This window comes from Mobula birostris, chromosome 32, assembly GCF_030028105.1.
Source record: "Mobula birostris isolate sMobBir1 chromosome 32, sMobBir1.hap1, whole genome shotgun sequence".
NCBI classification, from domain to species: Eukaryota; Metazoa; Chordata; class Chondrichthyes; order Myliobatiformes; family Myliobatidae; genus Mobula; species Mobula birostris.
The window spans coordinates 21,072,519-21,093,662 of record NC_092401.1 but is presented as its reverse complement, the minus strand read 5'-3'; the positions used below and the strand labels follow the sequence as shown (position 1 = coordinate 21,093,662).

The 21,144-nt window shown below is 44.1% G+C and overlaps 1 protein-coding gene across 1 annotated transcript in view; it reads right to left on the bottom strand.

Moving 5' to 3' along the window:
- LOC140191024 (protein GPR108-like) overlaps nucleotides 1-21,144 on the bottom strand; it is a 72,894-nt gene that overhangs the window by 38,080 nt on the left and 13,670 nt on the right. Inside the window, exons 2-6 of the mRNA XM_072248064.1 lie at nucleotides 14,203-14,319; nucleotides 13,209-13,253; nucleotides 7,655-7,746; nucleotides 2,100-2,260; nucleotides 1,107-1,186 (exon numbers count right to left, since the gene is read on the bottom strand). Of these exons, the coding sequence (XP_072104165.1) occupies nucleotides 1,107-1,186; nucleotides 2,100-2,260; nucleotides 7,655-7,746; nucleotides 13,209-13,253; nucleotides 14,203-14,319 (495 nt within the window). The remainder of the gene's footprint in view (nucleotides 1-1,106; nucleotides 1,187-2,099; nucleotides 2,261-7,654; nucleotides 7,747-13,208; nucleotides 13,254-14,202; nucleotides 14,320-21,144) is intronic.

Here is a 21,144-nt window from a genome sequence, read left to right as displayed (position 1 = left end):
AGCACCAATATGCCACATTGCATATTAAAGCAGAAAAATAGCAACACCATCTCAGGCTTACTGAGAACCAGACCTGAAAAGTCATTTCATTCTCTCTCCTGGCACCTATCCTTGTAAGCGGAACAAGTGCTACACATTCCCTTACACTTCCTCCCTTACCACCATTCAGGGCCCCAGACAGTCCTTCCAGGTGAGGCGACACTTCACCTGTGAGTCGGCTGGGGTGATATACTGCGTCCGGTGCTCCCGATGTGGCCTTCTATATATTGGCAAGACCCGACGCAGACTGGGAGACCGCTTTGCTGAACACCTACGCTCTGTCCACCAGAGAAAGCAGGATCTCCCAGTGGCCACACATTTTAATTCCACGTCCCATTCTGACATGTCTATCCACGGCCTCCTCTACTGTCACGATGAAGCCACACTCAGGCTGGAGGAACAACACCTTATATTCCGTCTGGGTAGCCTCCAACCTGATGGCATGAACATCGACTTCTCTAACTTCCGTTAATGCCCCACCTCCCCCTCGTACCCCATCCGTTATTTATTCTTATACATTCTTTCTCTCACTCTCCTTTTTCTCCCTCTGTCCCTCTGACTATACCCCTTGCCCATCCTCTGGGCTTTTTTCCCCCCTCCCCCTTTTCCTTCTCCCTGGGCCTCCTGTCCCATGATCCTCTCATATCCCTTTTGCCAATCACCTGTCCAGCTCTTGGCTCCATTCCTCCCCCTCCTGTCTTCTCCTATCATTTTGGATCTCCCCCTCCCACTTTCAAATCTCTTACTAACTCTTCCTTTAGTTAGTGCTGACGAAGGGTCTCGGCCTGAAATGTCGACTGTATCTCTTCCTAGAGATGCTGCCTGGCCTGCTGTGTTCACCAGCAACTTTAATGTGTGTTGCTTAAATTTCCAGCATCTGCAGAATTCCTGTTGTTTGAAGTCATTTCACAAATCTGATTTCTGCCAACTAATCCCCAGGACTAATGAAATCATGACTTTCTGCTTATTCTTGTTTGATATGTACTACTGTATCATGTTAAGCCATCATGAAGTTATTTTACCACATGATCAATTTTAGTTAAGAGCCCATCTCATGCAACACTAACCTCTTGAACGGGCTTCGCGTTTCCTTTGATTGGTTCCTTGCTCTTTTTATCATCCGTTCCTCTTTTTCTTCTGGTTTTACCTAATAAGTCAATTTCAACATGAAAAGCTTTGCTGCACAAAAGTTAATGCTTCTGGGCAAATGTTTCTTCTAATTTTTACTCTGATTGCCTAACTCCTCATTTTGAGAGTGTAAGCCATGATATTTCCTGGATCCACAGAAGTCCAACGATGTACCTTAACCTAATCCATTTAATACTGATGTCCCAACATTGGAAGCAATGTTATTACCAGCTCTGACAACTGCATGTTATGTATTGGGCTGGCAAGGGTTTAAATAGCTCAATCAACCAGATATTGTTTTGGTACTGAAGGCTTTCTAAAAAGCTGATTGTGTTGAGTAGTTCCAAGAAAAGCTAATGTAATTGAAATTCAAATATCAGCACAGCAGCTCCATTTCAAATCAGGATGAAATTTTTTAAAAAAGGTCTCCAAATTCTTCTACAGTTTATCAGTAAAAGCTGGAGAGGGTTTTAAAGGGAGCCAATTCCATCATGGGCACTAGCCTGCCCACCAGTGGGGACACCTTCAAAAGGAAATGCCTCAAGGTGGCAGCATTCATAATTAAGGATCCTTATTATCCAGGACGTGTCCTCTACCACTGGTGAGGAGGTACAGGAGCTTGAAGACACACACTCAGCATTTTATGAACAGCTTCTTCCCCTCCACCATCAGATTTCTGAATGGTCCATGAACCCATGAAAACCACCTATTATGCTCTCCTTATTTTTAATACAACTTAAAATATATGTTTCTGCCTTTCACTGTACTGTTGCTGCAAAACAACAAACCTCATGACATCTGTCAGCGATAACAAACCTGATTCTGATAGTTCAGTACTGCTCTCAAATGAGAGCTAAGATCTTAAATGACAGTTCTAAGTAGTTTGATTTGTGACTAAGTTAAAGAGAGAGGAAAAAAATGCAGCTCATTACCTGAAGTTGGCACCTTCTGAGCACCTCCTTTTGGCTCTTTGCTCTGAGCTGGTTTGCTTTCTTTCTTTACACTTGCTGCATCACCATTATCCAGCTCCTTCCCATCACTCAGTTCTGTTATTAACAACCTGCTTTGTTGACCAAATTTCTTCATAGAGACTCTGTGGATGCAGAATTTCAACTTTACTTTCAATTTAACGCAATTTTCTTAAATTTAAGTGGTGATCCACATGAGATACTGTCGTAGAAGTTGAACTCAGATCATTTTCATCCGTGAAACAAGGAAGTGGCTGTAAAGTGAATCGACCTGTTCACACCTTTCTGTTCTCAGATGAAATTCGCATAGCTAACCATCATCCAGCCCAGGTACACAATGTTCAAGTTTAATTGTTACTCGACCGTATGTACACAGCAATATAGTTATGATAGAAGATGCAGTCACAAAATAATATTAGCACAAGTCCTCGAGTGGCATACTGAAGATTGATGGTGCATGGGATGCTGTCCTTGAGCCATGTTTCTGCAAGAACAAGCACGCAGCAGCTCCTCGACTTGTGTTGGGCCAATCCAGCTTGCCTTTGTAATGGACACAGGAGTTGATCATGTACAGTGAGAGTAGAATAGAAACTAAAGCAGTCAGTTCTACCCAAATAGCAATAGAAACCATGCTGTTCTCACATGATCAGAAAGTTAATGCCATTTGGATGCAGAGAACATCTACCTCACTGACAGCAGAGCTTTCAATATTTCAATTTAAGCACACTAGCTATGGGCCAGTAGTTTGTACACTATCTCAAAATAGGCCATTGGTTATCAGTGAAGAAACTCAGAAGCTACATGAGGAATTTATTACACAAATGCTGGAGGAACTCAGCAGGCTAGGCAGCATCTATGGAAAAGAGTACATTCAACGTTTTGAGCCGAGACCCTTTGGCAGGACTGGAGATAAAAAGCTGAGGAGTAGAGTTAAAAGGAGGAGGGGAAAGAGAAACACAAGGTGATAGGTGAAACATCTTTTCTTCCCCCGTTTTCCACAGGGATAGCTCCTTGCACGACTCCCTTGTCCATTCGTCTCCCTCCCACCGATCTCCCTCCTGGCACTTACCCTTGCAAGTGGAACAAGTGCTACACCTGCCCCACACCTCCTCGCTCATTACCATTCAGGGCCCCAATCAGTCCTTCCAGGTGAGGTGACACTTCACCTGTGATTCTTTTGGAGTCATATTCTGTGCCCAGTGCTCCCAGTGTGGCATCCTGTATATTAGTGAGACCCAATGTAGATTGGGAGACTGCTTCACCGAGCACCTATACTCCATCTGCCAGAAAAAGCAGGACCTCCCAGCAGCCACCCATTGTGATTCCACTTCCCATTCCCATTACGGTATATCCATCCATGGCCTCCTCCACTGTCGCAATTAGACTACACTTAGTTTGGAGGAACAACATCTTATGTTCTGTCTTGGTAGCCCTCAACATGAAGGCACGAACATTGATTTCTTGAACTTCTGGTAATTCCACACTGCCCCCTCCTCCCTACCTTCACCATTTCCTGTCCCCTTTTCCCTGACTCACTCATCTCCATGACTGCCCATCGCCTCCCTCTGGTGCTCCTCCCCACTTTTCTTTCTTCCATGCCTTATGTCATCTTCTATCAGACTCCTGCTTTTCCAGCCTGTATCTCTTTCACCAATCAACTTCCCAGCTCTTTACTTTATTCCTCCCCCTTCAGGTTTCATCTACCATCTTGTGTTTGTCTCTCTTCCCCGCCCCCCACCCTTTTAAATCTTCACAACTTTTTTTCTCCAGTCCTGCCGAAGGTGCTCAGCCCAAAATGGGTTTTCCCATAGATGCTGCCTGGCCTGCTGAGCTCTTCCAGCATTTTGTGTGCGTTTCTTGGATTTCCAGCATCTGCAGATTTTGTCTTGTTGGTGAAGAATTTATCAATGCACTTCAACCTGGAAAAGTGTAGGGCGATGCATTTGGGGTCAGGCGAGTTAGCAAGAAAATACATCGACAACTGCATTGGCGCTGCTTCCTGCACGCATGCTGAGCTTGTTGACTTCATTAACTTTGCCTCCAACTTTCACCCTGCCCTCAAGTTTACCTGGTCCATTGCTGACACCTTCCTCCCCTTTCTAGATCTTTCTGTCTCTATTTCTGGAGACAGCTTATCTACTGATGTCTACTATAAACCTACTGACTCACAGCTATATGGACTATTCCTCTTCTCATCCTGTCTCTTGCAAAAATGCCATCCCCTTCTTGCAATTCCTCCGTCTCCGCCGCATCTGCTCTCAGGATGAGGCTTTTCATTCCAGGACGAGGGAGATGTCCTCCCTTTTTGAAGAAAGCGGCTTCCCTTCCTCCACCATCAACTCTGCTCTCAAGCGCATCTCCCCCATTTCATGCACATCTGCTCTCACTCCATCCTCCCGCCACCCCACGAGGAATAGGGTTCCCCCTTGTCCTCACCTACCACCCCACCAGCCTCCGGGTCCAACATATTATTCTCCATAACTTCTGCCACCTCCAACTGGATCCCACCACCAAGCACATCTTTCCCTCCCCCCCCCCACTGCTTTCCGCAGAGATCGCTCCCTACGCGACTCCCTTGTCCATTCGTACCCCCCATCCCTCCCCACTGATCTTCCTCCTGGCACTTATCCTTGTAAGCGGAACAAGTGCTACACATGCCCTTACACTTCCTCCCTCACCACCATTCAGGGCCCCAGACAGTCCTTCCAGGTGAGGCAACACTTCACCTGTGAGTCGGCTGGGGTGATATACTGCGTCCGGTGCTCCCGATGTGGCCTTCTATATATTGGCGAGACCCGACGCAGACTGGGAAATCATTTCACTGAACACCTACGCTCTGTCCGCTAGAGAAAGCAGGATCTTCCAGTGGCCACACATTTTAATTCCACGTCCCATTCCCGTTCTGACATGTCTATCCACGGCCTCCTCTATTGTAAAGATGAAGCCATACTCAGGTTGGAGGAACAACAACTTATATTCCGCCCGGGTAGCCTCCAACCTGATGGCATGAAAATTTACTGCTCAAACTTCCGCTAATGCCCCACCTCCCTCTCGTACCCCATCTGTTATTTATTTTTATACACACATTCTTTCTCTCTCTCTCCTTTTTTCTCCCTTTGTCCCTCTCACTATATCCCTTGCCCATCCTCTGGGTTTCCTCTCCCTCCCCCTTTTCTTTCTTCCTTGGTCTCCTGTCCCATGATCCTCTCATATCCCTTTTGCCAATCACCTGTCCAGCTCTTGGCTCCATCCCTCCCCCTCCTGTCTTCTCCTATCATTTTGGATCTCTCCCTCCCCCTCCCCCTTTCAAATCTCTTACTAGCTCTTCCTTCAGTTAGTCCTGACGAAGTGTCTCAGCCCAAAACGTCGACTGTACCTCTTCCTAGAGATGCTGCCTGGCCTGCTGCGTTCACCAGCAACTTTGATGTGTGTTACATTATAAAAGATAAATGTTAAAATACAAGAGGAATAGGTGGATATTGTCATCCATGCTCATAGAAGGCACAAGGACAGATATTGATTGACTAAGCCAACATACAGCACACCGAGTAGACAGGGATACATGTACTCTGTGAAATGTTGAAAATATAATAAAGCACCAACCTTCAAACCTATTTTTTCTACACCCTACACAGATTTATGTAAAAGACACAAAGGATATATAGAGTATATAGCATTAAGGGTCAGCTATAGGTTTCACAGACTAGCAACAGTTACAGTATGTGATACAAGATGAAAGCTCCTGTAGGCATAAGAACTGCAGCAGAGAGGTTCCTGAACTTTACATGATACATATCCAAGCTACATAAATGACCACACTTGGGAGTATTGAGAGTATTTTTGAGGATCTAAGAAATGATGTGCTGGCATTGGAGAGGTTCAGGAGAATGACCTCCGGAACAAAAGGTTAATAAATGAGGAGAATTTGATGGTTCTGGGCCTGTACTCGCTAGCGCTTAGAAGAATGAGGGGATCCTACCTAAATACTGAAAAGGTTTAGATAACGTGGACGTGGACAGGATGTTTCCTGTGGTGGGGGAAGTTTACGACCAGAGGGCAAAGTGTCAGAATACAAGGCCGTTCCTTTAGAACAGAGATGAGGAATTTCTTTTGCCAGAGGGTGGTGAATCTGTAGAATTCATTGCCACAGATGGCTGTAGAGACTAAGTCATTGGGTTATAGTTTTGATTGCTAAGGGTGTCAAACATTCTGGACAGCAGGCAGGAGACTGGGGTTGAGAAGGATAATAAGTCGGCCATGACGGAATGGTGGGGAAGACTTGATGGGCCGAATGGTCTAATGCTGCTCCTATGTCTTTTGAAAGGAGTATTACCCATCCACCTGCTCCAGCCTCATCTGTGGAAAGGTCTGTAATTCCCACATTAGCCTTATCAGTAATCTCAGAGCACAGCAAACCAGAGTTCCCAGCATGCCTCAGGAGAGCAGCGGCAGAGCAGACAGCAAAGAGACAAGACCACGAAGCACCGTGGGAAATGTAGTAAATGCACAGGGCCACGATGCAAAGGTGAGGTGAGGTAGCACAGAGTACAGGATTTCACATTAACACCTTAAAAAGCATATCAAAACTTCCCTTCATTTGGTTATCAGCGAATTTCCTCAGCTTCCGGAACACACACAATCCTCCAGTTAAAATTACAACATCCAGGCAAAGCACACAAGAAAAGAGTAATAGCCCAGCTAGCCTCTCAAACCTGCCCCACTATTCAACATGATCATAGATGATCTGCCCCAAGTTGCTGCAGTGCTAGTTGCACAAACCCTCCAATTCCATGGTCACATCCGATTTTATATTTATTTAGAGATCCAGCACAGCTACAGGCCCTTCCAGCCCAACAAGACCGCACTGCCCAATCACACCCATGTGATCAGTTAACCTACTGACCCGTACACGCGTGGGACGTGGTTGGAAACCCACGCGGTCATAGAGGGAATGTATGTGGAGGTATTGAACGTAGGTCAGTGGCACTGCAACAGCACTGGACAAGCCACCCTGCTATTGTGCCACTCCTCTGCGGAGAATTTCACCATCTCTGCAGCCACTTTGTTTGAAAATTCTTGGATGCCGGCAATAGGTCCCAACGACTTCTCTGCCTTTAGTCACCTCAGTTTTCGTAATACTGCGTCCCTGGTTCTTCCATGCCTTTTAAACATTGACTTTGGAATACTTGTAGTTTCCACCGCCATATAGACTGATGCAAAGCATTGGTTTAAATTATCTGCCACATTGTCTGATATTAATTCCCATTTCACATTCCAGGAATCCCACTCTTTCCTTACTAACCATACATCTTCAGAATTTCAATCAATATTGAGGTGACTTTGGAATTAGATTAGTACGTCACAGCAATTTGCCAGCTCCAACAAGAATCTTTTGCCCACAAGATCTAAAACTCAGTAATTCATTACAGTTACAAGGACAAAATGGCTAATTTCTTAAAAAATCAATTCCCCTCTTACCCTTCCACAGAGAATAGGATTTTCCACATTAGAATACTTACGTTTTGTTCTTTAAGTCAAACTTAAAGAGGGTGAGGGATTCATCTGAAGAATTGGTGTACTTCCTCAGCAAACATGTATCAGAGTTGTCCATCTGTGTTAGAAACAAAATCTCGTTACCAGGAGAAACATGAGGGAAAAAAGGCCTAAAAATAACAAAATAAGCTGCTGCAAAGCTTGCCACTATTCAATGGCATCTTTTAGCAGAACAGTGTCTCCTGGAACCTAGGTTCAGTTATTTGGCAAGTTGAATGAGTAGATAGATAGAAACTATTTACACTAGTTGGGTATGTTCTAAAAGTCTGAGTCAGAAGGCTGTGTAAATTTGGAAATTTCCTCAAGTGTATGTACCGTATTTGTGATGTTAGCTGAGACATAAACTTACTTAAAATATTACTTTTAAAAACAGATCGATTTAATTGGATATTTTTCAGATTGATATATTACGGAGAATTATATCCAACGCATAATTCTCTGTAACTTCCGTTACCTCCAATGGGATCCCACCACCAAGCACGTCTTTCCCTCCCCCTCCCTCTGCTTTCCAGAGATCGCTCCCTACGCATCCCTCTTGTCCATTTGTCCCCCCCATCCCTCCCCACCGATCTCCCTCCTGGCACTTATCCTTGTAAGCGGAATAAGTGCTACACATGCCCTTACACTTCCTCCCTCACCACCATTCAGAGCCCCAGACAGTCCTTCCAGGTGAGGCGACACTTCACCTGTGAGTCGGCTGGGGTGATATACTGCGTCCGGTGCTCCCGACGCAGCCTTCTATATATTGGCAAGGCTCGACGCAGGCTGGGAGATCATTTCGCTGAACACCTATGCTCTGTCCACCAGGGAAAGCAGGATCTCCCACATCCCATTCTGATATGTCCATCCATGGCCTCTTCTGCTGTCAAGATGAAGCCACACTCAGATTGGAGGAACAATGTCTTATATTCCGTCTGGGTAGCCTCCAACCTGATGGCATGAACACTGACCTCTCTAATTTCCGTTAATACCCCTCCTCCTCTTCTTACCCCATCCCTTATTTATTTTTTCCCCTCTTTTTCTCTCCCTCTGTCCCTCTCACTATATCTTCCTCTGATGTTCCCCTCCCCCTTTCTTTCTCCCTGGGCCTCCTGTCCCATGATCCTCTCCCTTCTTCAGCCTGGTATCCCCTTTCCCAATCAACTTTCCAGCTCTTAGCTCCATCCCTCCTCCTCCTGTCTTCTCCTATCATTTCGGATCTCCCCCTCCCCCTCTCAAATCTCTTTCTACCTCTTCTTTCAGTTAGTCCTGACGAAGGGTCTCGGCCCGAAACATCGACTGTACCTCTTCCTATGGATGCTGCCTGGCCTGCTGCGTTCCACCAGCATCTTGTGTGTGTTGCTTGAATTTCCAGCATCTGCAGATTTCCTCACGTTTGCGTTGATATAATTGGTCCCAGATCACCAGTTTTAGAAACAGTTATTGCCCTACAATCATCAGGCTCCTGAACCAGTATGGATAACATCAATCATGACTACACTAAATTGATTTTACAGACTCACTTTCAAGGGCTCTTTGCTTTTTATTTATTTGTATAGCTTGTCTTCTTTTGAACATTTGTTTGTCAGTCTTTGTGTATAGTTTTATGTAAATTCTATTGCTTTTCTTACCCCCCCCCCAAGAATACCCGCATGAAAATGAATCTCAAGGTAGTATATGGCAACAAATACATATTTTTAATAATAAATTTACTTTAAACCTTGATTTTTTTTAGTCAGAATAGTCAGGGATTAATGGGAGGGGGGCAGAGAAAGAGGGCGGGTGTGCACTGCATGTGATCACCGTAAATGGAAAAGCAGCACAGCATTGCAGCCAGGGTGGTAGTGGTGCACTGGTGCAGTTGGTAGAGTTGCTGCCTCATGGTACCAAAGCGCCAAGTTCAATCCTGATCTTACGGAATTTGCATGTTCTCCGTGCAACTATGTGGAACACACACCAGTTCTCACTGGGGGGTCAGCAGCTTCAAGTTCCTGAGCAGCAACATCTCATCAGATTTGTTCTAGGACCAACACATTGATGCCACCACAAAGGCAGCATGCCCGCGGCTCCGATTCATTAGTATGAGGAGATTTGGTACATCACAGACTAGCAAATATCTATAGATGTATCATGGAGAGACAGACTGCATCACCTCTGTGTGTAGGGGCTCCCACGTACAGGATTGAAACAAAAACGAGAGGGTTGTAGACTCAACTCTATCATGCTCCATCACGAGCCTCCTCACCAGTTAAGCATTGAGGATATCTTCAAAAGAAGGTGCCTCAAAAAGGCAAGATCCATCACTGAGGATCCTCACCCTCCAGGACATGTCCTTTTCTCACTGTATCCGGCAGGGAGGTGGCAGAGGAGCCTGAGGATGCACTCAACACTTAACAACAGCATCTACCTCTCTGCCATCGTATTTCTGAATGGTACATGAACAGTGAACTACCTCACTATTTTACTTTCTTCGTGCACTATCTTTTCTATATTTCTTAATATAACCAATAGTAATTTGTAATGTATTGCACTGTACTGCTGCCACAAAACAATAGATTCCATAAACACAAAATACTCTGCAGATGCTGGGGTCAAAGCAACACTCACAACACGCTGGAGGAACTCAGCAGGTCGGGCAGCATAATTGATGTAATAGATTTCCTAACATACGTTATAACAACAAACCTGATTCTGAGATCCAGAAATGTGATGGTTGGTTAATTAGCCCCTGATGTGTAGGCAAGTGGTAAAGGTGGTGGTGGAGGGTAGCGGTGAGAACGTGGAGGGATAATAAATGGGTTTAATGTAAGATTAGTGTAATCAGTTAGCTGAAAATCAGCACAGACTGTCAGCCCAATGCCCTGGTTCCATACCCTTTCTCTCTACGGTCTTATCGTTCTAACTGGAATGACAATAACTTAGAGAAAGTGTTGGGAACGAACAGAGAGAAGTGATAGGGCGAGAGAACCCACATTTATATCAGGCTTAAGTAAAAAGGTAAAACTCTCCGTGGCTGGTAAGTGAAGGGGGTGAGCACCAGAGATGTGGACGTGACTTTACATTGATGGCAATACATTTTTAAACAGTTTCAACAGTTTGGTGCCAGTTATGACTCAGTGGATAAACACAGACTTTCTTCTTCACCACCACCCGAAGGTGGCAGAAGACTGGGTGATCAAACCTCAGCACGCCCAGTACTGTGCAAAAGTCTTAGGCATATGTACAATTATTCTGTAAAGTGAAGATGCTTTCAAAAATAATGCGAAGTACCTAGATATCAGAAAATTTACTATAAAGAACAGTAAACATCTTTCCATTAAGATGGCAATGCGATTGATCGTAATGGCTTCTACAGGGTCAACAATAAGTTTACTGTCCTTTTTAAAATGTGTATCTGATTACTAGACCCCACTGCACATTAAGAACTTAAAGAACTGCAGTTGAACCCCGTCAGCGAGTGGCTCATTGGCAGAGAAAGTGAAGGAGCTGGGCTTGGTGTGGATCGTGCATCAGAGAGTGCTTGGAGGAGTTGGTGTGCGAAAGCAGTGTGCAGTCTAACAGTGAGTAGTTGTCTTCGTCACTTATTGTGATCACAAGACACTGTTGGGCATTATTGATGTGGAATGCTACAAGCTCGATTCATTGATTTATTAGCAGAAGGCAGGGGAGCTTCGTGGCCTTGGCTGTGGCGAAGACTAGGTCTCCAGCTGCGGTGTCGCCTGTTTACAGCCGCACAGGAGAGAGGCAGAGTCGCTGTGCACTTCTGGAGGTAGTGTGGAGTGGCGTCCAAGCTGGAGTTGGTGCTGCCTCCTAGTGTTTGCACGGCAAAAGGAAAGATGTATTGAAGAAGGGTCTCGGCCCGAAACGTTGACTATCTGTTCATTTCCATAGATGCTGCCTGACCTGCTGAATTCCTCCAGCAATGTGTGTGTGTAAGCAGTATTGTGGTAAACTGTAGATTTCTGCAACATTCGTGGAGTCAGGGTCCTGGACTATATTTTTTCTGTGACTATATTTTACCGATTTCTTATGTGCTGTATGTGTCTTGTGCTGTGCGTGACTGTTGATTCTGTATTTTGCACCTTGGCCCCAGAGTAATACTCTTTCGTTTGGCTATATTCATGGCTATTGAAGCGTATGGTTGAATAACAATTAAACTTGAACTTTAAAAAAATTAAATCAAATCAGTTTTTGGTGCAACCTTCCTTTGCCTTTAAAGCAGTATCAGTTCTCTGAGGGACACTGCCGTGCAGTTTTATAAGAAAATCAGCTGGGAGGTTGTTCCAAGCATCTTGGAGAATCTGTCACAGTTCTTCTGCAGACTGGTTGTCTCACTTGCTTCTGTTTCTACAGGTAAACCCAGACAGCCTTGATGAGGTTGAGATCAATGGCTCTGTGGAGACCACACCATCTGTTGCAGAACTCCCTGTTCTTCTTCTCACTGAAGATAGTTCTTTATGATCTTGGCTGCTGCAGAATGAAGTCAGAACAATCAGACGCCTCCCTGATGGTATTGTATGATGGAAGAGAATCTGCTTGTACTTCTCAACATTGAGGATTACCAACTCTATTTGCAGAAATGCAGTCCCAAGCCTGCAGGGAAGTCAGCAGACACTCATCCATGCAGCACTCCCCAGCTCTTCTGCAGACAAACTGCCTCCTGTTTGAGACAAAAATTCCAAATTTTGACTTGTCAGTTCAGAGCACTTGCTGCCATTGTTCAGCACCCCAGCCTGTGTGTTTTTGTGTGTAGGTGGATCTCTTAGTGTTGTTTCTATTTCAGAGGAATGGGTTTTTGGCAGCATCTCTTCCATGGAGACCACTTCTGACAAGACTCCTCTGGACTGTACAGGGGTGTACAGTGATTTCTGAGCGTTCTGAGCTGATGGCAGTGCTGGACTTCTTCCGATTTCGAAGGGAGTCAGTTTGATGTCTCTCTCATCTGCTGCACCCCATTTCCAGTCTTCAAACTTGCCCGTTTCTTTGTGCTTCTTCAGGCAGCACATCTTCAAACTTCTGCCTACTGCAAAATTTCTGCTTGGGAGAGACTGTGCTGATACAGGACAAGCAGCTCGTGTCTTGTTGCTATGCTCACTCTTTCTCTGGAGTACGAATTGATGATTTGAAGATTAAACTGTCACATCCGCTACACCTGCACCTTTCAGTTTGGTTGTACTTTGCCCAGTTTGATTCTTTCTAAACCTGTTTCAGATAATCAGTTTAGTTCATTCAGCTCATTATGTCATCAATCATCAGCATCCTGTTCGTTATCTTTGTTTAATCACGTACTGGGTTATAGACCGACAATGTAATCAAGTTTTTAATTTGAAAATTGGTTATTACTTAACATGTTACATTAACGAAATACAAAAATTTCTCTGCAACAATTAATTCAAAATGCTTATGGGAGTTTATACAAAAATAGGCCAACACATTTCCCACTTTATACCCATGCCCATGTTTCCAAAGGATGCCTTTGGCAGTAACATACTTCAGGACATTCTGCATGAGAGATGTAAAAATTTCTTTAACAGTACTCACTGTATATGGCGTATCAGTCTTTGTTTTTGAAATGCTGAACCCAATCTGGTGGGGTGGGGGTGGGGGGTGAAGGAGGAAAAAAAAAATGTATTAACAAAGATTCATTGAACAATAAACTGCATAAATATGCAAGAATTCTTAAGTACTTGGTGGAAAAAAATTGCTTGTATTTTTCAGCTGCCCTTCTGACATATTCAATACTTCTTATTCACCGAGGGTTGCTGAGCTGCACAGCTCAAAGGGCCAAAAAGGCCAGTGGGCATAATTTCAAGGTGAATGTCAAGGAGACTGTGTCTGTCTCTGTGTATACATACACACAATTAAGAGACTGTTGGGTAGGCACTTGGATGAAAGAAAAATGGAGGGGAACATGGGAGGAAAGGGTTAGAATGATCTTGGAGAATGACCTATATTGTTCCACATTCCAATCCAACTTGGCTATCAAACAGCCTGATAATCTGAAGATAGCAGAGGGATCAAGGGAGAAGATGGAGAAGTAAAACTAGGGATAAGAACACATGTAGAAATTGGTATGTTTCAAAGGAGCAGCACATCAGTAAGATTTGGAGCGAGATGAGGAGATCCTCGTGATGATGGAGGGGGAGGCATAGGATGATGGGGAATGGCGAGATCAAGCAAATGGGTTTGGGTCATTAGAGGCTTAAACTTGATCTCTCGTCTTCTCTGAGCCAGACAGCCTCCGTCAATACTTCACAGTTTTGGAAGAACTGCAAAGCCACTGATCTGACATTATCAAACTTGGGCTTCAATAAGCAGAACATTTAAGCTAAGCAGTTTAATGGGGCATAAAGTGCTGGCGCTAATTTTTCCCAAGTGGATGGGGCTATCTAATTTGCATATCTGTGAAAGAGAGAAAAAAAAACTTTATTGAAAAGGAGTATTATCAAACTAATCCTTGTACTCTATAATACAGTAGGGATCATTGAAATTGTGTCATTTCCATGATATGCAACATTTCATTCAAAGTACTTACCAAAATCTTCTCCAAGACTATGTCTTTTCTTAACTTAAGACTTGTGAGGTTTACTAACAAAGTTCCATTAGTGTAGAAACCAAACGTGTTCAAGTAAATTGTTGATCTTGTATCATCCTAAAACAAAAGGTGAAAAGGATAGTGAGTTCAGAGAAATCCAACTCAGTTATGCCTCAGCAGCAGGCAAAGTCAGCACTGGGTTTGCATAAGATGCTTTCTCTCAAGTAGCTTACTACACCCACTGTTCACTTCTAACAGCCTCTTCAACTGAAATATCAAAGGCCTTCTCCTCATCGAAAGACTTATTAAATATACCTATTCAAAGTTTATTATCAAAGTACATAAACAGTTGCAAGAAGGTATTTGTGAACCTTTGTAATTAACTGTTTTTCTGTATTAATTCACTCAAAATGTGGTCTGATCTTCATCCAAGTCACAATAATAGACAAACACAATCTGCTTAACTAATACCACACAAGCAATTATACTTTTCAAGTCTTTATTGAACACACTGTTTAATCATTGCTAAAAGTATGTGAAACTTTGTATTTAATAACTGGCAGAACCTCCCTTAGCAGCAATAACCCTAACCAAATGTTTCCTGTAGCTACTTTCTTTACCTTCCATAAATTTTAAAAACTCACAAGGCAAACATAACAAATTTCTGTTAAATAACTGGCTTAAGCCAAAATGGGATTTAATTTTTCTAAAGGTAGGCTCAGTAGATTTAACTTGAATAAAGGATGCAAATTGATTTTAATTAATGCTACTTACAACATGAAAATTTATTTTGCAATGTTGAAGCAGTGTGTTGTGACAATGTCAGAATTTTGTTTTACAAGAGAAATGAAACCTCTCATGGAGTCATCCATTGATGGGGCACCATCAGTACAGATGCCAACACAGTTCCTCCAAGACAGACCTTTTGTTTCCAGGTAGGAAGACAAAACATTAAATATATCTCGGACTTTTTGCTTGTTTCGAGCACCTCTTTGCAACAGAAAAAGTTTTCTTGAATTTCACCATCATTTACAAATCTTACAAATGCTACAACATGACATTTGTTGGTGAAATCTGTTGACTCATCAACCTGGATAGAGAAGCTGTTTTTTGGTTCATTACGCAAAACGCTTTCAGCATCTTGTGACATGTCATTAACCTGTCAACTTACTTTTTCAGTTTCTCATAGAGGTGTCCCCCGTTTTCTGAACATTCGCTCTACAACACCTTGCTGTTATAAAAGACCTACATTAGTTACCTGTTTTCGCTAACAGAAGGTGTTTTCACTGTTACAAAAAAAAAGGCAGCGCCTGCCCGAACAGCCAAGCTCCTCCCCCGGAACTGCATTCTAGCCGGCATTGCTTAAACACGCGCTTTATCTCGATTTATTTTGGGCATCCGTTAGCAAGATGAGTTCTAAGGTATCGGAAAAGCATAAAAGAGCTCGTAAGGGTGTTACACTTAGCGTAAAACTAGACATAACTAAGCGTTTCAATCATGGTGAACGAAGTAAGGACATTGTCCGCACGTTGAACTTGCCTGCGTACACCATTTGCACTATTTATACGCAGAGAGAAAGAATTCTGAAAGCTGCCGATGTTACTGTTGGTTCTGCTCGTAGCAAGGTGGTCTTTCTTAGTCAGCATCCAATAATGGATAAAATGGAAAGTCTATTGCTTGAGTGGATTGATGGGTGTACAAAGTGTGGTGTTCGTTAAATTTTCTTGTACTTAAGGAGAAATCAGTCAGTCTTTTTAATAAGCTGAAACAGAAAGCACTGGACGATGGTGATGAAAGTGTTGCGAAAGTGGAATTTAAAGGTAGTCATGGGTGGTATGATCGGTTTCCGAGGCGAGGGCAGCTTCATCGTTTAAGCAGTGGTCCCAACCTCCAGACCGCGGACAGATCCCGATCCGCGAAGAATGCAGTACTGCAGTGGTAGTCGGAACGCACCCAGCACATCTTTAAGAAAAAAGCCGAAATAAACAAGCTAATTAATTAGTTGCTGCCCAGCACGTAAAAGTTGGCCCAGATCAGAGGCGATTGCCGATTGTGTCAGGTGGTTACTCGTAAAAGCAAGTGTTTAACTGTGACGAATCTGCAATTTATTGGAGTCTTCCCGATTCTGGTAAGTGAAACTACACTGTACATACATTATTTCTACTTTATATAAGCTGTGTATTTTTATGTGTTATTTGGTATGATTTGGCAGCTTCATAGCTTAAAGGTTACTGGAGAGAATGTTTCTGCTGACAGTGCTTCCGCGAGACTTTCATTGCTCTAGACAGTGCTGCAGAAAAGTATTTCTACTTTATATAGGCTGTGTATTTATCATATCATTCCTGCTTTTACTATATGTTACTGTTATTTTAGGTTTTGTGTGTTATTTGGCATGATTTTGTAGGTTATTTTTTGGGTCTGGGAACGCTCAAAACTTCTTCCTATATTAATAAATGGTAATTGCTTATTCACTTTACGACATTCCGGCTTACAAACTGTTTCATAGGAATGCTCTACCTTTGGATAGCGGGGGAAACCTGTACTGCATTTGTCCAAGCATTTTACCCACTATCATACGTGCTGGCATCATTAGGTTGTCACTAACTGTATGAATTTTCCTTTTCTGGGTAAATGTTCTGCTACTAAATAACTTGCTTCCAAGCCTTTTTACTGTGACCTTATTAACAAAAGCTTTAATCCATTTGTTTTCAGATTCAATAGCCGTTTAAAATAATCAGCACTTTTACTGTCACATGGCTGTAATTTGTAGTTAAGTCAATTTTGCTGGAGCCATTGCTGCATATGTAAGTTGTCTGCTACAGACCAGCCACACTGGAATAGGACAACTTGGATCACCAGTCCATAACATCTATTGATACAAGGAATTCTGCAGGTGCTGGAATTTCAAGCAACACACATCAAAGTTGCTGGTGAACGCAGCAGGCCAGGCAGCATCCCTAGGAAGAGGTACAGCCGACGTTTCGGCCCGAGACTCTTCCTCAGGACTAACTGAAGGAAGAGCTAGTAAGAGATTTGAAAGTGGGAGGGGGAGAGTGAGATCCAAAATGATAGGAGAAGACAGGAGGGGGAGGGATGGAACCAACAGCTGGACAGGTGATTGGCAAAGGGGATATGAGAGGATCGTGGGACAGGAGGCCCAGGGAGAAGGAAAAGGGGGAGGGGGGGAAAACCCAGAGGATGGGCAAGGGGTATAGTCAGAGGGACACAGGGGGAGAGAGAGAGAGAGAGAGAGAGAGAGAGAGAGAGAGAGAGAGAGAGAGAGAGAGAGAGAGAATGTGTGCACATAAAGAAATAACGGATGGGGTACGAGGGGGAGGTGGGGGAAATTAGTGGAAGTTGGAGAAGTCAATGTTCATGCCATCAGGTTGGAGGCTACCCAGACAGAATATAAGGTGTTGTTCCTCCAACCTGAGTGTGGCTTCATCTTTACAGTAGAGGAGGCCATGGATAGACATGTCAGAATGGGAATGGGATGTGGAATTAAAATGTGTGGCCACTGGGAGATCCTGCTTTCCCTGGCGGACAGAGTGTAGGCGTTCAGCAAAACGATCTCCCAGTCTGCGTCGGGTCTCGCCAATATATAGAAGGACACATCAGGAGCACCGGATGCAGTATATCACCCCAGCCGACTCACAGGTGAAGTGTCGCCTCACCTGGAAGGACTGTCTGGGGCCCTGAATGGTGGTAAGGGAGGAAGTGTAAGGGCATGTGTAGCACTTGTTCCGCTTACACGGATAAGTGCCGGGAGGGAGATCAGTGGGGAGGGGTGGGGGGGGAACGAATAGACAAGGGAGTCGCGTAGGGAGCGATCCCTGAGGAAAGCGGGGGGGGGGGAGAGGGGGAAAAATGTGCTTAGTGGTGGGATCACATTGGAGGTGGTGGAAGTTACGAAGAATAATATGTTGGACCCGGAGGCTGGTAGGGTGGTAGGTGAGGACCAGGGGAACCCTATTCCTAGTGGGGTGGCGGGAGGATGGAGTGAGAGCAGATGTGCGTGAAATGGGGGAGATGCGTTTGAGAGCAGAGTTGATGGTGGAGGAAGGGAAGCCCCTTTCTTTAAAAAAGGAGGACATCTCCCTCGTCCTGGAATGAAAAGCCTCATCCTGAGAGCAGATGCGGCGGAGATGGAGGAATTGCAAGAAGGGGATGGCATTTTTGCAAGAGACAGGGTGAGAAGAGGAATAGTCCAGATAGCTGTGAGAGTCAGTAGGCTTATAGTAGACATCAGTAGCTAAGCTGTCTCCAGAGATAGAGACAGAAAGATCTAGAAAGGGGAGGGAGGTGTCGGGAATGGACCAGGTAAACTTGAGGGCAGGGTGAAAGTTGGAAGCAAAGTTAGTGAAGTCAACGAGCTCAGCATGCGTGTAGGAAGCAGCGCTAATGCAGTCGTCGATGTAGCAAAGGAAATGTGGGGGACAGATACCAGAATAGGTTTGGAACATAGATCGTTCCACAAAGCCAACAAAAAGACAGGCATAGCTAGGACCCATACGGGTGCCCATAGCTACATCTTTAATTTGAAGGAAGTGGGAGGTGCCAAAGGAGAAATTATTAAGAGTAAGGACTAATTCCGCTAGACGGAGCAGAGTGATGGTAGAGGGGAACTGATTAGGTCTGGAATCCAAAAAGAAGCGGAGAGCTTTGAGACCTTCCTGTTGGGGAATGGAAGTATATAGGGACTGGACATCCATGATGAAAATAAAGCAGTGGGGGCCAGGGAACTTAAAATCATCAAAAAGTTTAAGAGCGTGAGAAGTGTCATGGACATAGGTAGGAAGGGATTGAACAAGGGGGGATAAAACCGTGTCGAGGTATGCAGAAATGAGTTCAGTGGGGCAGGAGCAAGCTGAGACAATAGGTCTGCCAGGACAGGCAGGTTTGTGGATCTTGGGTAGGAGGTAGAAACGGGAAGTGCGAGGTGAGGGAACTATAAGGTTGGTAGCAGTGGATGGGAGATCCCCTGAGCAGATAAAGTCAGTGATGGTGTGGGAGACAATGGACTGGTACTCCTTAGTGGGGTCACTATCGAGGGGTAAATAAGAGGAGGTATCTGTGAGGTGTCGCTGTGCCTCGGCAAGGTAGAGGTCAGTACGCCAGACTACAACAGCAGCCCCCCTTATCGGCGGGTTTCATAGTAAGGTTAGGATTAGTGCGGAGGGAGTGGAGAGCAGAGAGTTCAGAAGGAGTGAGGTTGGAATGGGAACAAGGTGCGGTGAAGTCGAGGCAGTTGATGTCCCGGCGGCAGTTAGCGATAAAGAGATCCAGAGCAGGCAGAAGACCAGAGCGGGATGTCCATGACAGGCCAAAATCCATTGATATAGCTTTCATTGTAAAGGCTGAATTTTTCTGTGTCCATTGTTGCATGATAAGAATGGTATAATTAATAACTACATGAGAAAACCACAGAAAATACAAAAAACTTCACAATTCACTTCTAACCCACACAAATGACCTTTTGCAACTTTTACAACAACAGCAAAGTGGAAGGCCAGTAGCTGAGTCCCGGTGCTATAAAACCCATCTTTTGAATGAAAATTTCTCTAATTTTCTTCTACACCAGTAGAGTTTGCTTGCTCCCACAAGTCAGTCAGTGGCGCACAAGGGGAAATTGGGAGGTAATTCAGGAGGGAGAGGCTAACATCACAGCCAAAGTTGGGAGAGTCCATTCAATGCATGGAAAACTCCCTTCACATCCCTTGTCAGCCTACGGTCCTCTCCTTCATGCAATACATCACTCCTCAATGACCTACCGTCCTCCCCCCTTGCAACACATGGTCACCACTAGCCCACCGTCCTCCCCTCAGTGTAATACAGCACTCATCAGCCTGCCATCCTCTACTCTATGCAATACATTGCTCACCAATTATCAGCCTGCAGTCCCCCCCCCCCACCATCTCATGCCAAAAACTGAGAATGGACTCAAGCAAATAAACACAGTCCCACTGCGCAGTGCCATACTAGACTGAGAAACATTGAACGAGATGGCTCACGGGCCTGCTCAGCCATTGCCCACCACTGGCTAGCATTGTCAGCATTCCAGAATGTGCAAAATTTCAAAACATGATGTTTAATTTTTTTTTTAATCACGATCTCTCACGGAACTCTAGGGTTCCTGGAAACCCCAGTTGAGAAACCCTGCCTGAGAAGTTCACATACTTTTTTTGAACTTGGACTGTGATTGTTTAAATGGTGTACAACTGTTTGCGTGTTATTAGTTTAGTTTATTATTTTATTATTATAATAGTGATTAGTTTAGGCAGATTGAGTTTGTCTATTACTGTGACTTAGATGAAGATCAGACTACATTTTATGAATATTTAATGCGGAAAACCTGGTAATTGCAAAGGGTGTACAAACTTTTTCTTGCAACTGTATGTCACCATATATTACCCTGAAGTACATTTTCTTGTGGGCGTTCACAGTCAAAACAAGAAATTCAAGAGAATCAATGAAAGACTACACCCAACAGGATGGGCAAACAACCAGAGTGCAAAAGACAACAAGCTCTGCAAGTACAAAGTAAAAATAAAGAAGAATTATAATAATAATAATAAATAAGCAATAAATATTGTGAACATGAGATGGAGAGTCCTTGAAAGTGAGTCCATAGGTTGTGGAAACAGTTCAGTGATGGGGGCGAGTGAAATTATCCTCTCTGGTTCAAGAGCCTAATGGTTGAGGGGTAGCAACTGTTCCTGAACCTGGTGGTACTGAGGTTTCTTTACCTCCTTCCTGATGTAAGCAGTTAGAAGAGAGCATGTCTTATATGGTGGTGTTATTGATTATGGATATGGCTTTACCGCAACAATTCTCTGTATGGAAGTGTTCAATGGCTTTACCTGTGACCATCTGTTCGTATCTGTTATGTTTTGTAACTTCATGCATAAAAAATAATTGAAAGGAAATATGGAACTCTGATAA